Source organism: Glossina fuscipes, unplaced genomic scaffold, assembly GCF_014805625.2.
Source record: "Glossina fuscipes isolate IAEA_lab_2018 unplaced genomic scaffold, Yale_Gfus_2 150, whole genome shotgun sequence".
Taxonomy (NCBI): domain Eukaryota; kingdom Metazoa; phylum Arthropoda; class Insecta; order Diptera; family Glossinidae; genus Glossina; species Glossina fuscipes.
This window is the reverse complement of record NW_023998493.1, coordinates 629,105-646,392: the sequence shown is the minus strand read 5'-3', so window position 1 is coordinate 646,392 and position 17,288 is coordinate 629,105. Positions and strand designations below refer to the sequence as shown.

General features: G+C 35.0%; 3 protein-coding genes and 1 long non-coding RNA gene across 6 annotated transcripts; 3 read left to right on the top strand and 1 right to left on the bottom strand.

The window, feature by feature from the left end:
• Positions 1-5,278: 5,278 nt before the first annotated feature.
• On the bottom strand, positions 5,279-6,491 carry LOC119641475. The gene is made up of 3 exons (XR_005247836.1): positions 5,734-6,491; positions 5,541-5,677; positions 5,279-5,481 (listed from the first exon to the last, which is right to left on the bottom strand). It is a non-coding gene; the product is annotated as an uncharacterized LOC119641475 (long non-coding RNA).
• Positions 6,492-6,564: 73 nt separating this feature from the next.
• LOC119641473 (V-type proton ATPase 21 kDa proteolipid subunit-like) lies at positions 6,565-14,399 on the top strand. The gene is made up of 2 exons (XM_038040184.1): positions 6,565-6,714; positions 13,844-14,399. The coding sequence occupies exons 1-2, from the start codon at positions 6,614-6,616 to the stop codon at positions 14,388-14,390; spliced, it is 648 nt and encodes a 215-aa protein (XP_037896112.1). The 5' UTR covers positions 6,565-6,613; the 3' UTR covers positions 14,391-14,399.
• LOC119641474 (40S ribosomal protein S25) lies at positions 11,210-12,064 on the top strand. 2 transcript variants are annotated; one of them, XM_038040187.1, is made up of 3 exons: positions 11,210-11,298; positions 11,553-11,829; positions 11,887-12,064. In XM_038040187.1, exons 1-3 carry the CDS (start codon positions 11,296-11,298, stop codon positions 11,958-11,960), a joined length of 354 nt encoding a protein of 117 aa, XP_037896115.1. In that variant the 5' UTR covers positions 11,210-11,295; the 3' UTR covers positions 11,961-12,064. The 2 variants fall into 2 exon arrangements, with proteins under 2 accessions (XP_037896115.1, XP_037896113.1); XM_038040185.1 differs by lacking the exon at positions 11,210-11,298 and adding an exon at positions 11,322-11,485.
• Positions 14,400-14,964: 565 nt separating the features above from the next.
• Positions 14,965-16,253, top strand: LOC119641486 (V-type proton ATPase 21 kDa proteolipid subunit-like). Of its 2 annotated transcripts, none has more exons than XM_038040198.1 (3): positions 14,965-15,055; positions 15,126-15,838; positions 15,913-16,253. In XM_038040198.1, exon 2 carries the CDS (start codon positions 15,182-15,184, stop codon positions 15,815-15,817), a length of 636 nt encoding a protein of 211 aa, XP_037896126.1. In that variant the 5' UTR covers positions 14,965-15,055; positions 15,126-15,181; the 3' UTR covers positions 15,818-15,838; positions 15,913-16,253. The 2 variants fall into 2 exon arrangements, with proteins under 2 accessions (XP_037896126.1, XP_037896127.1); XM_038040199.1 differs by having other exon boundaries at positions 15,041-15,055; positions 15,117-15,838.
• Positions 16,254-17,288: the final 1,035 nt, after the last annotated feature.

Below are 17,288 nucleotides of genomic sequence, written 5' to 3'. Positions count from 1 at the left end.
TTGCAGTATAAAAGTTTGATATGAATTAGCGCTTTTTTTCTAGTATTGGTGCGTTTGTAGGCATCTTAAAATTTGAACTCGGATTTTACTTCTCATAATTGTTTGCATCAACAGCCCAATCAATATATACTTCTGACTTTTCCTTCTTCTTCTTCTTGGCTGTTAAGGGCACATCATGTCCATTTTTAAGCTTGACTTGCGAACATTATGTAACAATACATATGCCGAATTTAAGCGTTTTATCTCACTTTTCATGACCGTGGGAGCTTGTTAATAGGAGATTGCATATACACGAACGGAGACAGAATCAATGTTTTACACTAGCTAAAAATATATTTTATGATACAAATTTTGATTCTCCGAACTTAATATGTCCTCGTCGTTCTTCGATGATAGTTATGAAAGCGATAAATTGATTTTCTGTTTAATTACCTTTGCATAAACCCACAATCCCAACGGGAATAGAGAGACACGCGTCAACCAAATTAATAGGTCAGCAAATATCCGTAATCCAATTACACTAAAGAGACCAATTAATGTGAAGACGATAAAGAAAGCGGCAGGAATGAGAAGGGTTGCTGGAACCGCTTTAAAAACGCTTCTAACTTCATTTTGCTTTTTACAACCCTCGAAGATTTTATTGATGTCTTCTTCTAACTGCATAATGAATTTCTCAGTTAATTCCTCGTCGCCCATTTTGGATTTAGAACGAAACTATGATGTGTCAGAGGACATGTTTTTAATTAAATAGTCTTCTGCGGATTAAAATCATTCTGGAGCCAATTACCTGACAGAGACACTTTTCTTTCAAAAACAAATGTTTGGATTCCAAATCGTCGGCGGTTAAACAATTTCGGCTAGCGTTGCAAAACATTTCCATTAGCTCACGATACTCCTTTTTGGCAGCGTATGCTGCCGTCAAAAGATTGACTTCAGCCGTAACCTGCAAAAATGGGAAACAATTTCTTTTTGAAGACAATGTTAAGAGCTATTTTAGGACATTAACTAACATTTAAAACACTTTTCGTTTTAGGTAACTCTTTTCTATTAAAAACCACTACGTACGATCGAATATAGTGAACTAATTCCTTCGCTTGAACTTTTTGACCGCAGATTCGTTTAACTGTTAAATTTTGAGGTTCCAGCAGCAAAGGTGCGAGGACTTTTAATTCATGTTTGAATTCCCTACCAATATCCTTAAGACGTCCATCGAAATTGGGATTTGCAAAAATGTTGAGGCCAGGATGCGGCATTAAAAAGCAAGATATATCTTTGAAACATGATGAGATATGATATTTAACTGATTGCGCTTCAAAATTCTGCGTATCACACTCTTTTAAGCGCCTATTTAAAACAATTTTGCCGCCTTTCTCTCCGCAAGGAGCATCATTCACTTTACTCCAATCGCGTATCAGAAACTGTAGATGTTGACATGGTTTCAATCCGGTGTCAGCCAGTGCAAGCCGACCAAATTCTGCAAACCATTGCAGATATTGTAAATCGTTCTCCCATAAATTTTGCGACAAATTGAATATTTGCACTGAAGATATCATTGCACTGAGCGCTAATATGGTTGTACACTCTCGCGATAGCTTCTTGCAATTTTTAATGCCTTGTGTATCCAAGAAAACGACAGCGACTTTATCACCGTTCGGAATATCTACGCAAAATATGTCGGACCACATGAGAATACCGCTTGTGTGAGCCTCGGAATCATGAGAGTGATGTTTTTGGCTACTGCACCAAGAAAACCCCGTTAACGGTAAATTTTCGTCGCCTAACCAATCATCTATTTCGTGACCAGTATACTGTTAACAACAAAATGTGATAACTGGCTTAAGGTATTAATATTAATGCACTTACCTTCGCGTACATATAACGCAGAAAGAAATTTAACAGAAAACTTTTTCCTTCCCGAGAACCACCAGCAATTGATACCACGCACACGTACCGATCTTTAATATCTTCACGCATCAGCAGCTTTTCGAGTTGCTTTTCATTTAAGACAAACGCATTATCGTCTAATTTGGTGATCATTTGTAATGCTTTTCCGACCATTGCTTTAAGTAACTTTTAAAATTTTTCTATTTAACCTCACTTAAGAATTTATATTTTTCTTTTTGTTGTTGCTCTTAATCCGATTTACATAAACCTCCGCCAAAATGCTGTTTCGCTGTAATTACTTATTACTTTCTAGAAATTTTGCATTCTCCGAATTTATTTTTACTCTAATATGAAAAAATAGTAAATGTTATGAATGCCGAGAAAACGTTACAATATTTTTGAAATGTTTCTGAAATTAAATTAAGTAAGAAAATTAAATTCGTTCGAGACCGAATCTTTTATACCCATCACCGTTCTCCTAAAAAAGGCAAGGAAAAGTAAAAGAACAAAATTTTCATGGAGTGGGCGCAGCTGCTTTTTTCTATTTTCAAAATAAAAGTTTTTGACGTAGAGCCACATGAGCGTTGTAGGAGCGTTTGTTGAAAAGTTTAGGTCAATTCAAAATACTTTTGCAAACCTATAGGCGATATCTTCATTTTCGCTCACGGGAGAATGTGTGCCACAAATACAACGATGTGAACAGACGAATAGGCAGACATGTTTAGGCGCGCTCCAAATTCGGAATTGCACATGAAATGATATTTCTTGAAGGGTTTTTGAAGCTTGTTTCTGCTTTGATTCACTATAATGGTAGGTGTGGCCAATTTTTTCCATTTTTGTGCATGAACGCTACGGCATCGCCCATAGAGTATGCGTTTAAATTTTTGTTCATTTATATGCTGTAGCTTATGAGAAAAGCAAAAAACCAATTTTTGATTGCTTTTAAAAAACAGAGTTGTGTTGCGACGATGAGAATGCGTCTCTTAATCACTATTGCTGGTCTTTTCTGCAACAGTATATCGTTCAGTTTACTCAATTGACGTCGATAGATATCTGCGCGAACAGTTTCGTTTTTAGCAGATCGTGGTACGACACTTTGCTCATCCCACCAGACGGACAGCAAGATTTTATAGCCCTGAAAATGACTCATGACTTTTTGCGCTGATGATTGCCGTAGTAGAACCATTTTTCGCCGCGAGTCACAATCCTACATGGGAAACGATTATTTTATGTAGAGAAAGAAGTTTAACCGTTGTGTACATTGATTTCCGCATTACTTTATTATTTTCATACATTAGCTGCTTATTTGCTTTTCATTTTCAAATTAAATTAATTATTTTAAATTAACCATTAATTATCATTTTTCATATCTTTGAAAGTAGACTTGGATTGCTCTTTTATTCTACTTAGTTGCGAATTCTTGTTCCATATTTAGGTTTCCTGAATTTGCCATCCCAAGTCGATATTAGCCCAATTGACATCATGTGTCGATTTGATGAACCCATACCGAGAGTAAAGCATGCAAAGGCAACGAAATCCTTTCATTTGGGCATCACGTTGTTACATGGTATTCCGAACTACTGCTGCTAGTGTCTAATTTCATATGTACCAATATTTGGACATAAGACAAGTACACATATCATAAGCAGATAAATAATTTCGTAATATATTTATGAAGGCCAAGGCATAAAGTTGACAATCTTTTAGTTTGGGAGGTAGGCGCGTAATACTCTACTCAATCATTTGAATGCTGGCTAACACCCTTCTGACTGAGAGTAACTAAAGTTGATATGCGTAATGCTTTGACTGCGTGCAGCATGAAATTGACCACCGTTTCCATTCTCCATTCCACATTTGAATGGAACGAAGAGCAAAACGCGAATTACTTATGCAAATAATAATCCGAATAGTTTATACAACAAATTTTTTTAAACACATCAAATCTCGAAGCGTTTAGAAAGAACCGATATCTTGCACATTAGAAATCTTAAGTGCCATAATCATTTATGCTTTACTATACAAAGGTGTCTCGGATAAAATTTATGTTCCACCTTTTATTTCTTACTCGAATTTCATTTTTCCTATTTTGATTGAATGGTTTAACGCTGTTTGGTGTTTATTTTTGTCGGAATGTTATTAACATATGTGATGGATACTTTTTCATCGCGCAACCGTCACTTGCTGAATTCCTGAGAGCTGTATTACGCATCGAATTTCTGAGATATTTCGTCCGATGATGCTCCCCCGCGTGCAGAGGTATCAAGCACATCGGGTGGCGGCTACTAACTTAAAGGTATCATTTATACCAACCCATTTTAGGCGAATTTCAATTATATTCTGATAAAAAACCAACGCATCTCGCATCTTTTTATGCGCGGAAAAAAGCTAAAATACGAGAGATATACGACGAAGGGAATTGTGTAAACGAAAATGTGCATTGTATTCATTAATTTTGACTTTTAAAATTCTTTTTTTTCTCGACGGTATTGATTTTCGTCAGGTGAACGCGGCTCATTCGAACTTGCCGAGACGCACAAAGATCGGAGCAAATCTTTAAATTGTGTAACCAATATTTTCAATACATTAATTTTCAAGGCCATTACTAATTATTTTGACAACATTTGCGAGAACACTATGCTTGAGTTGCGAAATAAACTTGCAATGCTGCTAAATTCTCGCACTGCACAATACTCTATTAGTGTGAACAGCGGAACGAACTTGACCGCATGCTTCTGCCTTCTATTAAAGTCACAGTCATGATCCCGCAACATTACGCGGAAAAGCATATTTAGTCCCAAGTTGTTTGTTATCAAATTTACTTGATTCGAAACTGAATCAATTCAAGCAGTGAGTACACACAAAGCTGCGTAAACTATTACAAAGTTTCTCCTGTATTCTATTATTATTATTATTATTATTTTAATTTTAGACTAACGAATTGAATTCTTAGACTAAAAAAAGAGACATTGTATTCTAAGTTAATTATAAATATATATATAAAATATACATTTAGTTTGCACCTTTAGCTTAGATCTTAAATTTCTCTGCACAAGATCTTGTTTTCAAGCTGTCAAATGCTTATCAAAATGCTTTCAAGAGTTTTGTAGGTGCAACTTTTAGTTCATAAAATTATATCAATATATTGAGAAATCGTAAAACATTACATTTCAAAATATGGATAATGCGACCTAGTGTAGTAAGCTTAGTGTTCAGTTCAACTTTTCTAATGCAGCTTGTAAGCTAATTTTTTCGTACCCCCGTGATAGATCGCAAGTTGTGGATCTCAAGGAGGCCAAATCTAGTTGACGGCCTTTGTTTGGTAGGGTTGAGTTCCATTTATGGATAGATTCTGATATCTGCGAGGTTCCTCTGTATGCGGATGACGTGGTTTTATTGTTTAATGTCGATCACCCTTGAGCGACGGCTGTCTGGGATGCGTGTCGCTGTGGACCTCTGAAAATCGACTTAGTTCTTAAATCCTCCTCAAAGCGATTATGTTTAGTTCTGTTGCCAGTTTTTCCCCTGCCTTGGGATTTTACCTAGGAAGTGCTGAGATTGAATGTGGTTCGTGTTATATATGTGCCGGTGTGTTGATATCTACAAAAAAAAGATATTGTGGTTACTGAATTTTATATGTAAAGATGGCCACAACTTACCATTATGACTACGACCTTCGAATTCTGCTCCATGTTTTTTTTTAAATCTAAAATGAAATTTTAATTATCTTTACTTTGCGGTTTTTTTCGCATGATTTTCCGTAATTTGCATCGTCGGTGGACCCTTTTAATTTAAACTAAAAAATGAGCACGTAAGTAATTTAATAATATGTTTGTATAATGTTTCAATTACCTTAGAATGCAGACACGTTCCAATCAACTGGCTGCCTGAAGTTTCTGCCTGTCAGCAGAATAAACAGCAGGAATACTAGTAAATTAATTCGGTGCATCACGCCGCTACTGCAGGATCCAGCTGTCCTGAAAAAGGCAAGCCGTGCCACCAATATTGCCTGCACGGGCTGGTGGTTCCACCATGTGCTGGTCCATTGCTGCGCGAAACACATCATAAGCTACATCCACATCTGGTTTCGGGAACGTCGGCTGCTGGTGAGTGTTCAATTATTTCCTTTGCAACTTTTCGACCCAACACCTCCTCGCAAAAATCGTCCTCCTCTTCCGTCATGTCACGCAAGCAGTGAAGGCAATTCAGCTGCTCAAGGATGTAGCGCGCTATTCCAAATGCCGTGAGCAACCGCGGGTATCTCGTTTCGTGGTACTTAAACTCCAACTTGTGCTGGTCTGTAAACACCTCCCCATCGAGCCCGAATGGTGCGAACTCTTCTTCAGGTCCTTCTTCCGTATTGTAATTGATCTCGTTGATGAAGACGTAATCGTCGGTTGTTCTTAGGCCTTTTTTATACCGGAACAACTGCAGGTTCCTTAGACGATTGCACAATTGTACCGATCTCCACAGCCGATCTGATCGTGTTCCTTTTTGTCAAACATATTTTTAGCAAGAACGCCTTAAGTAGGTCCTGGCTTACCCTGTATGAAGCGAAAGTTGCGCCAGGATAAGCCTTCACCACATCGTCCATCAAGCAAGTGAAATTTTTAATCGTCACATCTTTTGCAACACCTAGGGCGTCCTTCGCAAAAACTCTCATGAAGCAGTCGCTACCTTCTTGCAGTTCGCCTTTGAGCTCCTACCAATTTTTTTCCGATGTGGAGCTCCGATGAAAGATATTCACGACCTTTGCCATCATCGTGAAGATCTCGCAGGTACGCTTGGCAATCTCGGGATAATTCATAAACACATCTTAATTAATAGCCGCTTGTAGCGACGCTAGCGTCGCGTCGTTGGAAAATTGTACCAGCTCATTTGCGTAGAGCAGTGCTGCGACCGATTAAACGGCGCCTCTTCGGGCCCACAATGGAGAAGTGGGGCGACCCTTTTGTAAAATTTTCCAATTATCGTATGGTCTTGATGTTTTTTGCTGCTTTCAATTTTTGCTTTGTATCTATTCAGGAGGTAGGTGAAGGTGAAGATACTTATCAAGGTCTTCATACTTATGTAGTTATAATTGGATTACGATTGATGGCAAAAGATAAAGAAAAATTAACAAACGAACATTTTTATACACAATCTGTAACAGGTCGAACGTAAAGTAAGTAACTAGGTAAAATAATGACCAACTACAAAGACTTCAAATTTGGCAGAAATGTTGGAAGTTCTTGCATGGAAGCTAGTGTTGAAGATGAACCAAATCAGACGAAGGACACTAAAACTTGACTAAGAATAACTCTGTTCTCCAAAAGCAATAGAAAATTGCCCTTTTGTCCACTACTCATTAAGTACAGCAGATAAATGTACAAAAATCTTAACGCAGATTTTTTGAGGCGATGCTGTAGCACCTTTGCCAAAAAAGGAAAATCTGACCCCGCCTACCCACTGTTATAGTTTATAGAATTTTAATATATTTTTAAACATTTTTCTTATAACGCGAAAAAATAAGCTTCAAAAACCCAACAAAGTGTTTAAATTTTTGCTCAGTTTCAAATTCGAGATGCACCGAAGCATGTCCTCCCGTTTGGTTGCCTGTCTGCCCAACTGTATATTATCAGTGATAAATATTCTCCCGTAGGCGAAAATTAAGGTACTAACGTAGCTGAGGTACCAACTGTGCTATTTTTTTTAAATTTCCCTTTAGAAGCACTAATGTATTAAGTAGTTATTAAATAAAACACAAATGAGGTAGAGTATACCCATATCTTATATTAGCATACGGTTGCTTCATATGTTCATATACCTCATATTTTTGTTTTATTTTTCACCAAAAAAATCGAGTTTTTTTTTTTTCTTTTCGAAAAATTGACATGTCAATTCACACTCAAAAAAAACTCACTCCCCAAAAAAATCTTTTTTTTTCTTTTTTCCTTCCTTCAAAAAAAGCATCGCCTATTTGCTTTTCTACACTATCTTAACTTGTCGTACACAAACTTGTAATAGATTCGGCCAAAGTCGAATATATCCTCCTTCTTACATCGTTACGTACGGAAAAACTTTGTGGCGTTTTTCACAAAGTGGCACTTTTCTATTTTAAATCAACTTTAACTGATAAAATTATTATTTAAACTATTACGGAGCGCAAACTGAAGCCAGCGATTTCCGTCTTTAGGAGAATGTAAGCTTTATTGACCAGTGTGACATTTGACATTTTTTTACTTGAAATTTTATGAGACGAAAAGAGAGACGAATTGAATTTCCGAAATTTGCCTATGCAGGTGGTGAAAGAAAAATATATTTTGCTAGAATTGTTGAAAAGAAAAGCAAAATGTAATATTGCTTTACTAATTAATATTTTGAAATCCAAATTGTTTTTTTCATTTGGATGGGAAATTAAACATTGAAGTTTTTTTTCCTGTAATTACCAATACACCCGACTATAAATTATTATTATGCAATAAAGGCAAAATAATAAAAGATTTAAATTCTCACCTTTCGCTTTTATTATACTTATTCAAATTGTGAACTTAAAGAAACAGTCTGTTCACCATGTCAGAAAATCAACTAATTTCCCAACTCCCCTGCTTCCCCTGTTCCTACATCTGTTGTGTCAGTTCCTTGGGGGTTGTCACAAATCGATAATTAAATTTTACATTGCTTCTGTCTGAATATTGCTGAGAACTATTGTAACATTCATGTTATAATATTTTAAAAGTATTCTTGTCGATTAGGTGTAAGTCTCATTGCAAGTGCGCATTCTGTCAAATTTAATTTTTTCCTTACTCAATACTCAATTGTCTAATTAATTCAATTGTTTTATTTTTTTCAGAATAAATATTTAATTGATTAATTACTTAAAATTCTAACAGTATTGCATCATCTTTAAATAATCACATAAATGGTAAATTAGTCCGGGGAAAGACATTATGATTGGCTAGAAACAGGACATCAAAATAGAAATTATTCAATTATAAAAAATTTTCTTTGTAAGTAAACGCACGCGAATTAAAATAATTATACCGGACAGCAGCAAAGATGTAACTGATGGATCAATTCCACGCAGTCTAGCTAGTTGATAGACACAAAAAAATACTATTTATCCAAGTATTTATTTCTTTTTGGTGATATGTTACAATTCTGGAGCCATTGTCCCAATTGCTAGTTCCCTCGTTATTTGCTATACTTAGTAAGCACCAAAGTCGGTCCCTTGCCCCCTATGGAACACAAATTCTCATAGGCTCACTCCCGGCTTCGCCACCAACCATGTAAAGTTTTATTTCATTTAGTCTTTAAAAATATCATGATAGAAATTTTATATCAGTGATCGTGTCCTAATTCATGGGATACCAAAATGTCCATTTTCTTTTTGCTTCCAAGCTTAAATGAAAAATTGCACAAAATACGCTGAACATATGTGAATGCATGAACACTATATTTTTTATCGAAATTATGAAAAATTTTTTCATATCATTATAAAAAATTTTCATCGAAGCATTTAGCGGGAAAAAAAAATGTTAAACTTTTTACTATAAAAAACAATGAAACGAAAACACGTTATATATGCTAGATAAATTTTAGTTTTTTCCCCTCGTATACGCTTACATAGATATCATAACGCATATTCACGTTAAAATATCGAATTGTATATGCTTATATCGTGCAAACGTTTGATGCAATATATGAAGAAATTATTAGCACAATCTTTGTTTACACACATAATAAAAATGATAGGACGAGCAGTTAATTTGTCATTAATTAGTGCCGCTACTAATCTTATAGATAATAGAAACAACAAAAGTCGCTGAGGTGTTACTACTGCTAATTATCAATTGATTTTCCGATATGCGACATAACAACTTTATTGCAGGAATATTGCTAACGAAATTTTTCATAACGACCACTATTCCGTCAAAATATTATTTATATAAATTATCTGGCGACATTTTTGCACTAACATAAAATTATTATTCTTAAGCCCAAAATTGCTTCAATTCTATCTTGTTAATAGGATGTTTTAATTCTTTCTTGTTAATTGGCAGCGAATTATCCACAACTCTTGTGCAGAGAGTAAATTATTATGGTCTTTTTCGATTTTTTGATCTTATTACTCTTATTCAATAGCTGCTCCAACAATGCCGTAATTTGATAACCTAAAGTTTTACGTTCGCGCTGTAACTATTATTTCCGGATATAGTAATTGGTTATTCGGGACATGAGCTAGGAGCCGAAATATCGAAAGCTGGGGTGTTCACACTCTAAATATCATCAAGGAAATGCGGGGACGCAGCCTACAATCAGTAATCATACAACGACGACTATTAAGCCTAATTCCAATGAAGAGATCCAAAAGAAGACTGTGTTTCATTTTAACACAAATCGCTCGTGGCAGTATGATGTTACTTTACTAGAAATATACATGATCTTATAGAATAAAGCGAATGTTAAAAATTTTTACATGCCTACACCTCTGTCTCTCAAAAGGAATAAAAAATTATTTTGCGATCATTACTCTTAAACTATTCGCTATAACTGATTTATTGATCAAGATGAGAACTAAAGTATCTACATCTAGATGTGAATGTATTTAATGAAAGACATTTACCACGTATAGATTTCTATACTTAAGTAAAACTCTGCATCAAATATTGCAATCTTAATTTTGGAGCAGCTGATTTTTAATGATTTATTTATTTTATTTTACAAGTTAGCTTAGAATTAAACCGTCATAATTTTTAAACAACACTCTCGCTAAATTCCCTGTTGAAAGGCAAGGCACAAAGTCGCTTATAATAAATAAATGTTTAAAAGCCCAACTTAACAACTTAAATGTTAACGCCAATCAGCAATGTTAAACGCGCAACTTAACAGACAAAAGGGATTCAATTACAGAATTTTACAGAAAATAACGGACCAAAAAAGCAAAAGCCGTCGGCACATGCAACTTTTTGTTAATAAATGTATGTTTTCATATAAAATTTCTTAATTTCTTTCATTTTACATTATTACATTACTATTATTCTACTCCTGCTTGGCTTGGTTGATGTAATGATGCGTTGCTAGGGGTGAGTATAATATTTAAATTATAATTTTTCATAAAAGCCGCGAAAAATTTAGTTTATAAATGTTTATATTATTTTTCTGTTGTGTTTATATTTATATTATGAACAAATAACTTGAAAATTTTATAAAATTTACAATTTGAATGTCTTGCCCCGACGTGGGAATATAAACGAAGCTTCATTATGCCAGCCCCCTATTCATTGTTGCCACGATTCACAGAAAAGTGCACGATAGTAGGAATTGTTAAACCGTTTGCTGAGCGCATTACTTCATAACACTTCCTTCTAACTATTTACTTATGGTAGCACTGATAATTTCCGCCTGCAATCCTTTTCCATAAAATTTTTCATTATGGTAAGTGGGCTACAGCAAATGTTTTGTGTAAAATGTAATTAAAGTAAAGCTGGAATTTGGTGTAATAGTGCGTCGCACGAAAAAAAGTTAGCTAAGCCGAATAAAAAATAAAAAATAATGGAAGCTTTACAGAAAATCTTGTATTACTTTGCACGCTATGACATGTGAGCTCTGCGGTGAAAGAAAAGCAAGCACGATTTTGTATAAGAAATTAATTTTATAATTAAATTTTTCTTGGTTTATTTTTTTTTTAGCCACCAAAGAAGGACTCTAAATCCTCTGCCAAACAACCGCAGAAAACACAAAAGAAAAAAGAAGGTAGCAGCGGCGGCAAGGCTAAGAAAAAGAAGTGGTCCAAAGGCAAAGTGCGTGACAAATTGAACAATCAAGTTCTTTTCGACAAGGTCACTTACGAGAAATTGATAAGGGAGGTGCCAATATATAAATTAATAACGCCTTCAGTGGTATCAGAACGTTTGAAAATCCGTGGTTCTTTGGCTAAGCGTGCTTTGATCGAGTTGCGCGAAAAAGGTCTGATTTCTTTCCGAATTAATATATTTTTTATTTCATGTTTATTCTTTTTTAAAGGTTTAATTAGGCAAGTTGTTCAACATGCTTCTCAAGTAATTTATACACGTGTAACCAAGGGTGATGATGCGTAGTTAAATTACATTTATGCGAGACATTTTTATGTAAAAATAGTTTTGTATATTAAATGGTTTGTCTGAGTTAGGAAGACAAAAGAGACTTGTTTTCCTTAAACGTAGACGAGGTATATGTTATTGAATTGTATAGCAGGCGATCGAATGGTCCTTATTAATTTTACAGCTTCCTATGATTTTAATTGAGGTAATGGTGAACATGTTCATGTTCCATTGCATCATACTGCCACGAGCGATTTGTGTTAAAATGAAACACAGTCTTCTTTTGGATCTCTTCATTGGAAGTAGGCTTAATAGTCGTCGTTGTACGATTACTGATTGTAGGCTGCGTCCCCGCATTTCCTTGATGATACTTACAGTGTGAACGCTCGTTGATTCTACTCATTTGTGCATTATGTTCTGGAAGCTCGTTTTAACAGGAGACAATAAACATTTGCAGGAAACCTTTAAAAAGGTCTTTAATTTTGTTCTTCATGGCAAAGTTTAACGCCTAACTTGTTGTTATTATTGCAAAGGGTTTGACGTGGTTGTTATAATAATTTGCATATGATAAAAGCAAGCATATTAGTCCAAAAAAAATTCAATTCAACCACCTCACGAGACACGCTATAATTTGATGAATCTGCTGCCGAGCCCATCAACACTTTCGGATAGTACACTTTTCAGCAAGTTCTGTGTGCATCGGTAAAATGGCTTTAATTTCTCGCTAAAAGCCGTTTGCTGGTTTTTGCTTTACATGGTTTATAAAAAAAGCAACTTGTCTTCAGAGTAGAGAGACCACGGTTGCTTGCAATAAATGGCGAAGCTTTGAATAAATAAAAGAATACGAAATAATCAAAATTGGAAAATTGCGCTCCGCTCTCTGTTAAACATTAAAAGTCCGATATGTTTAGAACTAGAAAAAAATCGCAAGACTGAAAACATAGCGAACATACATTGTTCAACTTTTGAAACGAAGCAATCTTCGAATCGTATTATGCAAACGGCTGTTGTGATGGCATGCTCTTTTATTGGCCATGAAATAGATTTGAATCTCAGCTACATTTTTGCCCTTTAGCGGACGTGGTAGTAATGATCTATTTATCATAAGGAGATTTAACACACTCTAAAAGTATGACCAATTACTAAAAAGTCGTGTGTTTTTGCAAAATCCAAGGCCAAACCAATAATTAAGCCAAATTTAAACGTAACGCCCCGTCTGCTCCATTCAGAACATGATTTAGTCAAGTACGGTAAAACATTCTAAGGTACGATAGAAAAAACACCGTTAGGTAGATTGCGTTTTATACGATAAAGTTACATTTTGCTACCGTCAAAGGGGTGCGCTGAATCATTGGGTCCAACAAAATGCAGCAAAATAAATAAAATGTTGCTTCTGCATGGTATCAAAAAAATCATCAGAAAATGTGTTGATATTCATTATAACTCCTACTGCCGAGAAGTCTAAGTAGAATTGTATATGTGTTGTCAATACGAATCTAATTACATACTAAGGTTGGGTAAGCATAGAGATTACATTAGACATGTGATTAAATTACTTTTTCTTTTTTTAATTAATTGCTTACCCAAATCATGATATCGTCTCCTGTTGACTTGCAGGCTAACAGAAGAAGAAGAGGAGTTAATTTATCTCTGTCAAACAACGCGTATGTCATTGAAAATATGAAACAAGAAAACGAGTTTTTAAAATTTAAATTCAAAAAGTTTTAGTAGGTGCTAATTGTACAAACTTTTAGGTTCTAAAAACGACAAGCTTCAAACATAAAGTGAAAAGAGTTATCAAAAATAATGACCCATGTACGTGTCGTTATAATTCAAGCCCTTTTATCTCTGTTTGTGACAACATTTGTTATGCTCGTCCTTCACCATGTATTTACGGGAAGAGGTGAGCGCTTGAGCATGGCTTGGTTGTTAACTCGGACTTCTCCGTATTTGTGGGGTTGTCTGGGCATTGGTTTGGCTGTGTCCTTATCAGTTGTGGGTGCGGCTCTTGGTATATACACTACAGGAACTAGCATTGTTGGTGGTGGTGTGCGAGCACCGCGCATCAAGACAAAGAACCTGATTTCTATTATTTTTTGCGAGGCTGTAGCCATATATGGTCTTATCACTGCCATAGTTCTGGCGGGTTTGCTGGAACCTTTTACTATGGAAACAGTTTCAAAGAATCAAGCCGTTATGGATATGAACTGGACTAGTGGTTATGTATTATTTGGTGCTGGCCTGTCGGTAGGTTTCGTTAATTTGTTTTGCGGTGTTTGTGTTGGAGTTGTGGGTTCTGGAGCGGCCTTGGCTGATGCGGCAAATGCGGTTTTGTTTGTAAAAGTCTTAATCATAGAAATTTTTGGTTCTGCAATTGGGCTTTTCGGCCTGATCGTAGGCATCTACATGACGTCCAAAGTTAAAATGGGTGATAAAATGTCCACCTAATGTACGTGTAACTCCCACACGCAGTTAGTACTTTTCGCTTAATTAATTAAAACTTTTTAATTAAAATTGGTTTTTTGTCGTAGCACTATATTCGTTCCTTTAAAAATTTGATGTTGAGAACTCATTATATGTTGTTCCGTAACTCGAAAAACTTGTATTATGAGTGCAGAAAGAAGCATCAAACTAAAGTTCCAATCAGCGGACAAGATAAATTTCTGAAGATTCATTTCATTAATGTATAATAATATTTATTCTGAACGCACATATGTACTTGAAGTTGTGCTTTTCGTTATGGAATATTACTATAGGAAATAGACGCAAAAAATTTCGCGTATTTATATATATATTTACAATTTAGGAAATTAGTCGAAAATGTCGAAGAAATAAGTTGAAAATCTAGTTTTGCTAATATTTGTATTTAATTTCAATGTCCATTTAGAAATGGATTTCATTGCTTGAGCGTACGTCAAGAGCTTTTCCTTACATTCGTTACTGCTACACATAGTCTCTTTTTACTTTTAATCTCATAATATTTTTCCTTTAAAGTTCTTTTTAGAACAACCCTGCAAAAAATTTTGTGTCATACTTCTATTTGCAACACTTCATCATGTGATTAAATGAAGAAGTTTTTCTACATAATTAATCATATGTCATTGAAAATTATTGTGAGTAAAAAATTTTTCCCAAGTTTATATCCAAAAAATGTTGTTGAATAATAACTGCAAGATTTTTTAGCTCCTAGAAGCAGTGGCACATTCAAAATAATAAAGGAAAAGTCTTTTTTAAAAGCAATGACTCAATTACGTACACTTATAACGCAAACGTTCCTCTCACTGTTTGTGGCAACATCCGTTGTACTTATCATTTATCATGTATTCACGGGAAAGGGTGAACGCGTTAGTGTGGGCTGGTTTTTGACTTCAACTTCTCCGTATATGTGGGGATGTCTTGGAATTGGCTTGGCAGTGGCTTTATCAGTGGTAGGAGCGGCTCTGGGCATACATACCACGGGCACAAGTATTGTAGGCGGTGGCGTCCGAGCACCCCGTATCAAAACAAAAAACTTGATTTCTGTAATTTTTTGTGAGGCCGTAGCAATTTATGGCCTTATCACCGCCATCGTCTTAACAGGGCTATTGGAAGAGTTTAAAATGGAAACTGCTCTTTCCAATGAAGCTGTTATGAACAACAGTTGGACTGCCGGCTATGTGATGTTCGGCGCCGGTTTGGCTGTAGGTTTAGTCAATTTGTTTTGCGGTGTTTCCGTTGGAGTTGTTGGCTCTGGCGCCGCCTTGGCTGACGCGGCAAACTCGATCTTATTTGTAAAAATCTTAATCGTGGAAATTTTTGGTTCCGCTATTGGTCTCTTTGGTTTAATTGTGGGCATCTACATGACATCCAAAGTGAAAATGGGTAGCAAGGAGTAAAAAACAGCACACACAAGTTTCGTAAGCAAATGCCGTTCATTACCTTGCGTAAGTCTCTCGCTTAATCAAACACGTTATCTCTCTGTTTATCGTAGTATAATTGTTTAATCATTCCTTCAAAAATGTCATGTTGGAAACCCCACTGCTGTCTGTAAAAGCCAAATCAACAATCTATTGCAGTTTCTCGCCCATTATGAGTAAGGACTTCATGCGTATGTGTGCGCAAATTCGTTACTGTATCATTTAAAAATATATATTATAGGACTAAGTTATAAATGCTTTAAATCTTCCAAAACTTGCGTTTATAAGAGAAAAAGTCAGCATCAAACTAAAATCTTCCTTTTAGGAGGCAATGTAAGTTTTTGAAGATTTATGTTATTAAATTAGTTATATAAAGCTTATATTTGTTTAAAAAGTGTTTGTGTGTTTTAGATTCTTTTCCAGATAACATATTTTTGTTTTTTTGTTGTGTATTATTTTTGGAAATAGTTTAATTAAAATAAAAATATATGTATAAATATTGTAAAGTTGGCCGTAACCGGAGTAAAATGTTCATTAATTAAATTTAAATAATACATGTACAAAAATATTTAGGGAATTAAATGAAATTTGTAGGATTTGAAAAATTTAGTCAAAATATTGCTTGGGGGACGCAACTGGTCAGAATCATTGTAAAATTATGCATTCAATTCAAAGAAGTGTAGAAAGTGGCTGAAAATTGATTAATTACTTTAGCTGATTTAAAACATCTGACCATTTAAAGAATTAAGAAACGGAGAACAGAAAGATATGGGATCGATAATACGCAAATGTTTACGATAGATTGTTTGCTTCTCCTTTAATTTGCCAGAATTCCAAGATAGATTGTTTACTTCTCCTTTAATTTTCCAGAGTTTGAAGATATATTGTTTACGGTTGATGAGAATTAAGAATTTGTAGACTTGTGAATCGATCACAAACACGTTGATGCAACGAAATTTCAGCCCGAGAGAGAAATACGGGCATTAATTATCTATCCTTTAGTTAACTAGCTCTCATTTGAAAGCCATATCTTGAGCACCATTTAAGAATATGTGTGGCTTTCACCATTCAAAATTAATTTCGAAAAAATAATGGTAAAATAAAGGGTAAATTTGACAACGTGTGCTTACAATGATACACTTAATAACAAAGCGACGCGTACGTAAATAAAAATAAAAAATTATTAAAAATGAGCATTAGAGCATTTTGTTTAAGAGGTAATTTACAGTTTATGAAATAATTAATAAAAGTTTTTCTCAGGGTGTCATAAAGTTAAAGTAAAGAAGATTAGCAAAACAAAGCGAAAAGCATTGCTCTTAAAAGGCGGGCTTTAACTGTTTGTCTAGCTTGAGATAAAAGTCTTCCTAGCCATGGTCAATTACCACGACATGAAAAAGCTGAAACCATATATTAATCGTTTACGCATACTTGAGTTTGCTTATTTTTTTTT

Excerpts from the sequence above, each read along its gene's own strand:
- LOC119641474 (XM_038040185.1), top strand. The coding sequence starts at position 11,456 with ATGACATGTGAGCTCTGCGGTGAAAGAAAA. Across the intron at positions 11,486-11,552 it reads AGCTCTGCGGTGAAAGAAAA|CCACCAAAGAAGGACTCTAA; the intron begins GCAAGCACGATT and ends TTTTTTTTTTAG. Across the intron at positions 11,830-11,886 it reads GATCGAGTTGCGCGAAAAAG|GTTTAATTAGGCAAGTTGTT; the intron begins GTCTGATTTCTT and ends TCTTTTTTAAAG.
- LOC119641473 (XM_038040184.1), top strand. The coding sequence starts at position 6,614 with ATGAAAGATATTCACGACCTTTGCCATCATCGTGAAGATCTCGCAGGT. Across the intron at positions 6,715-13,843 it reads ATCTTAATTAATAGCCGCTT|AGGTGAGCGCTTGAGCATGG; the intron begins GTAGCGACGCTA and ends ATTTACGGGAAG.
- LOC119641486 (XM_038040198.1), top strand. The coding sequence starts at position 15,182 with ATGACTCAATTACGTACACTTATAACGCAAACGTTCCTCTCACTGTTT.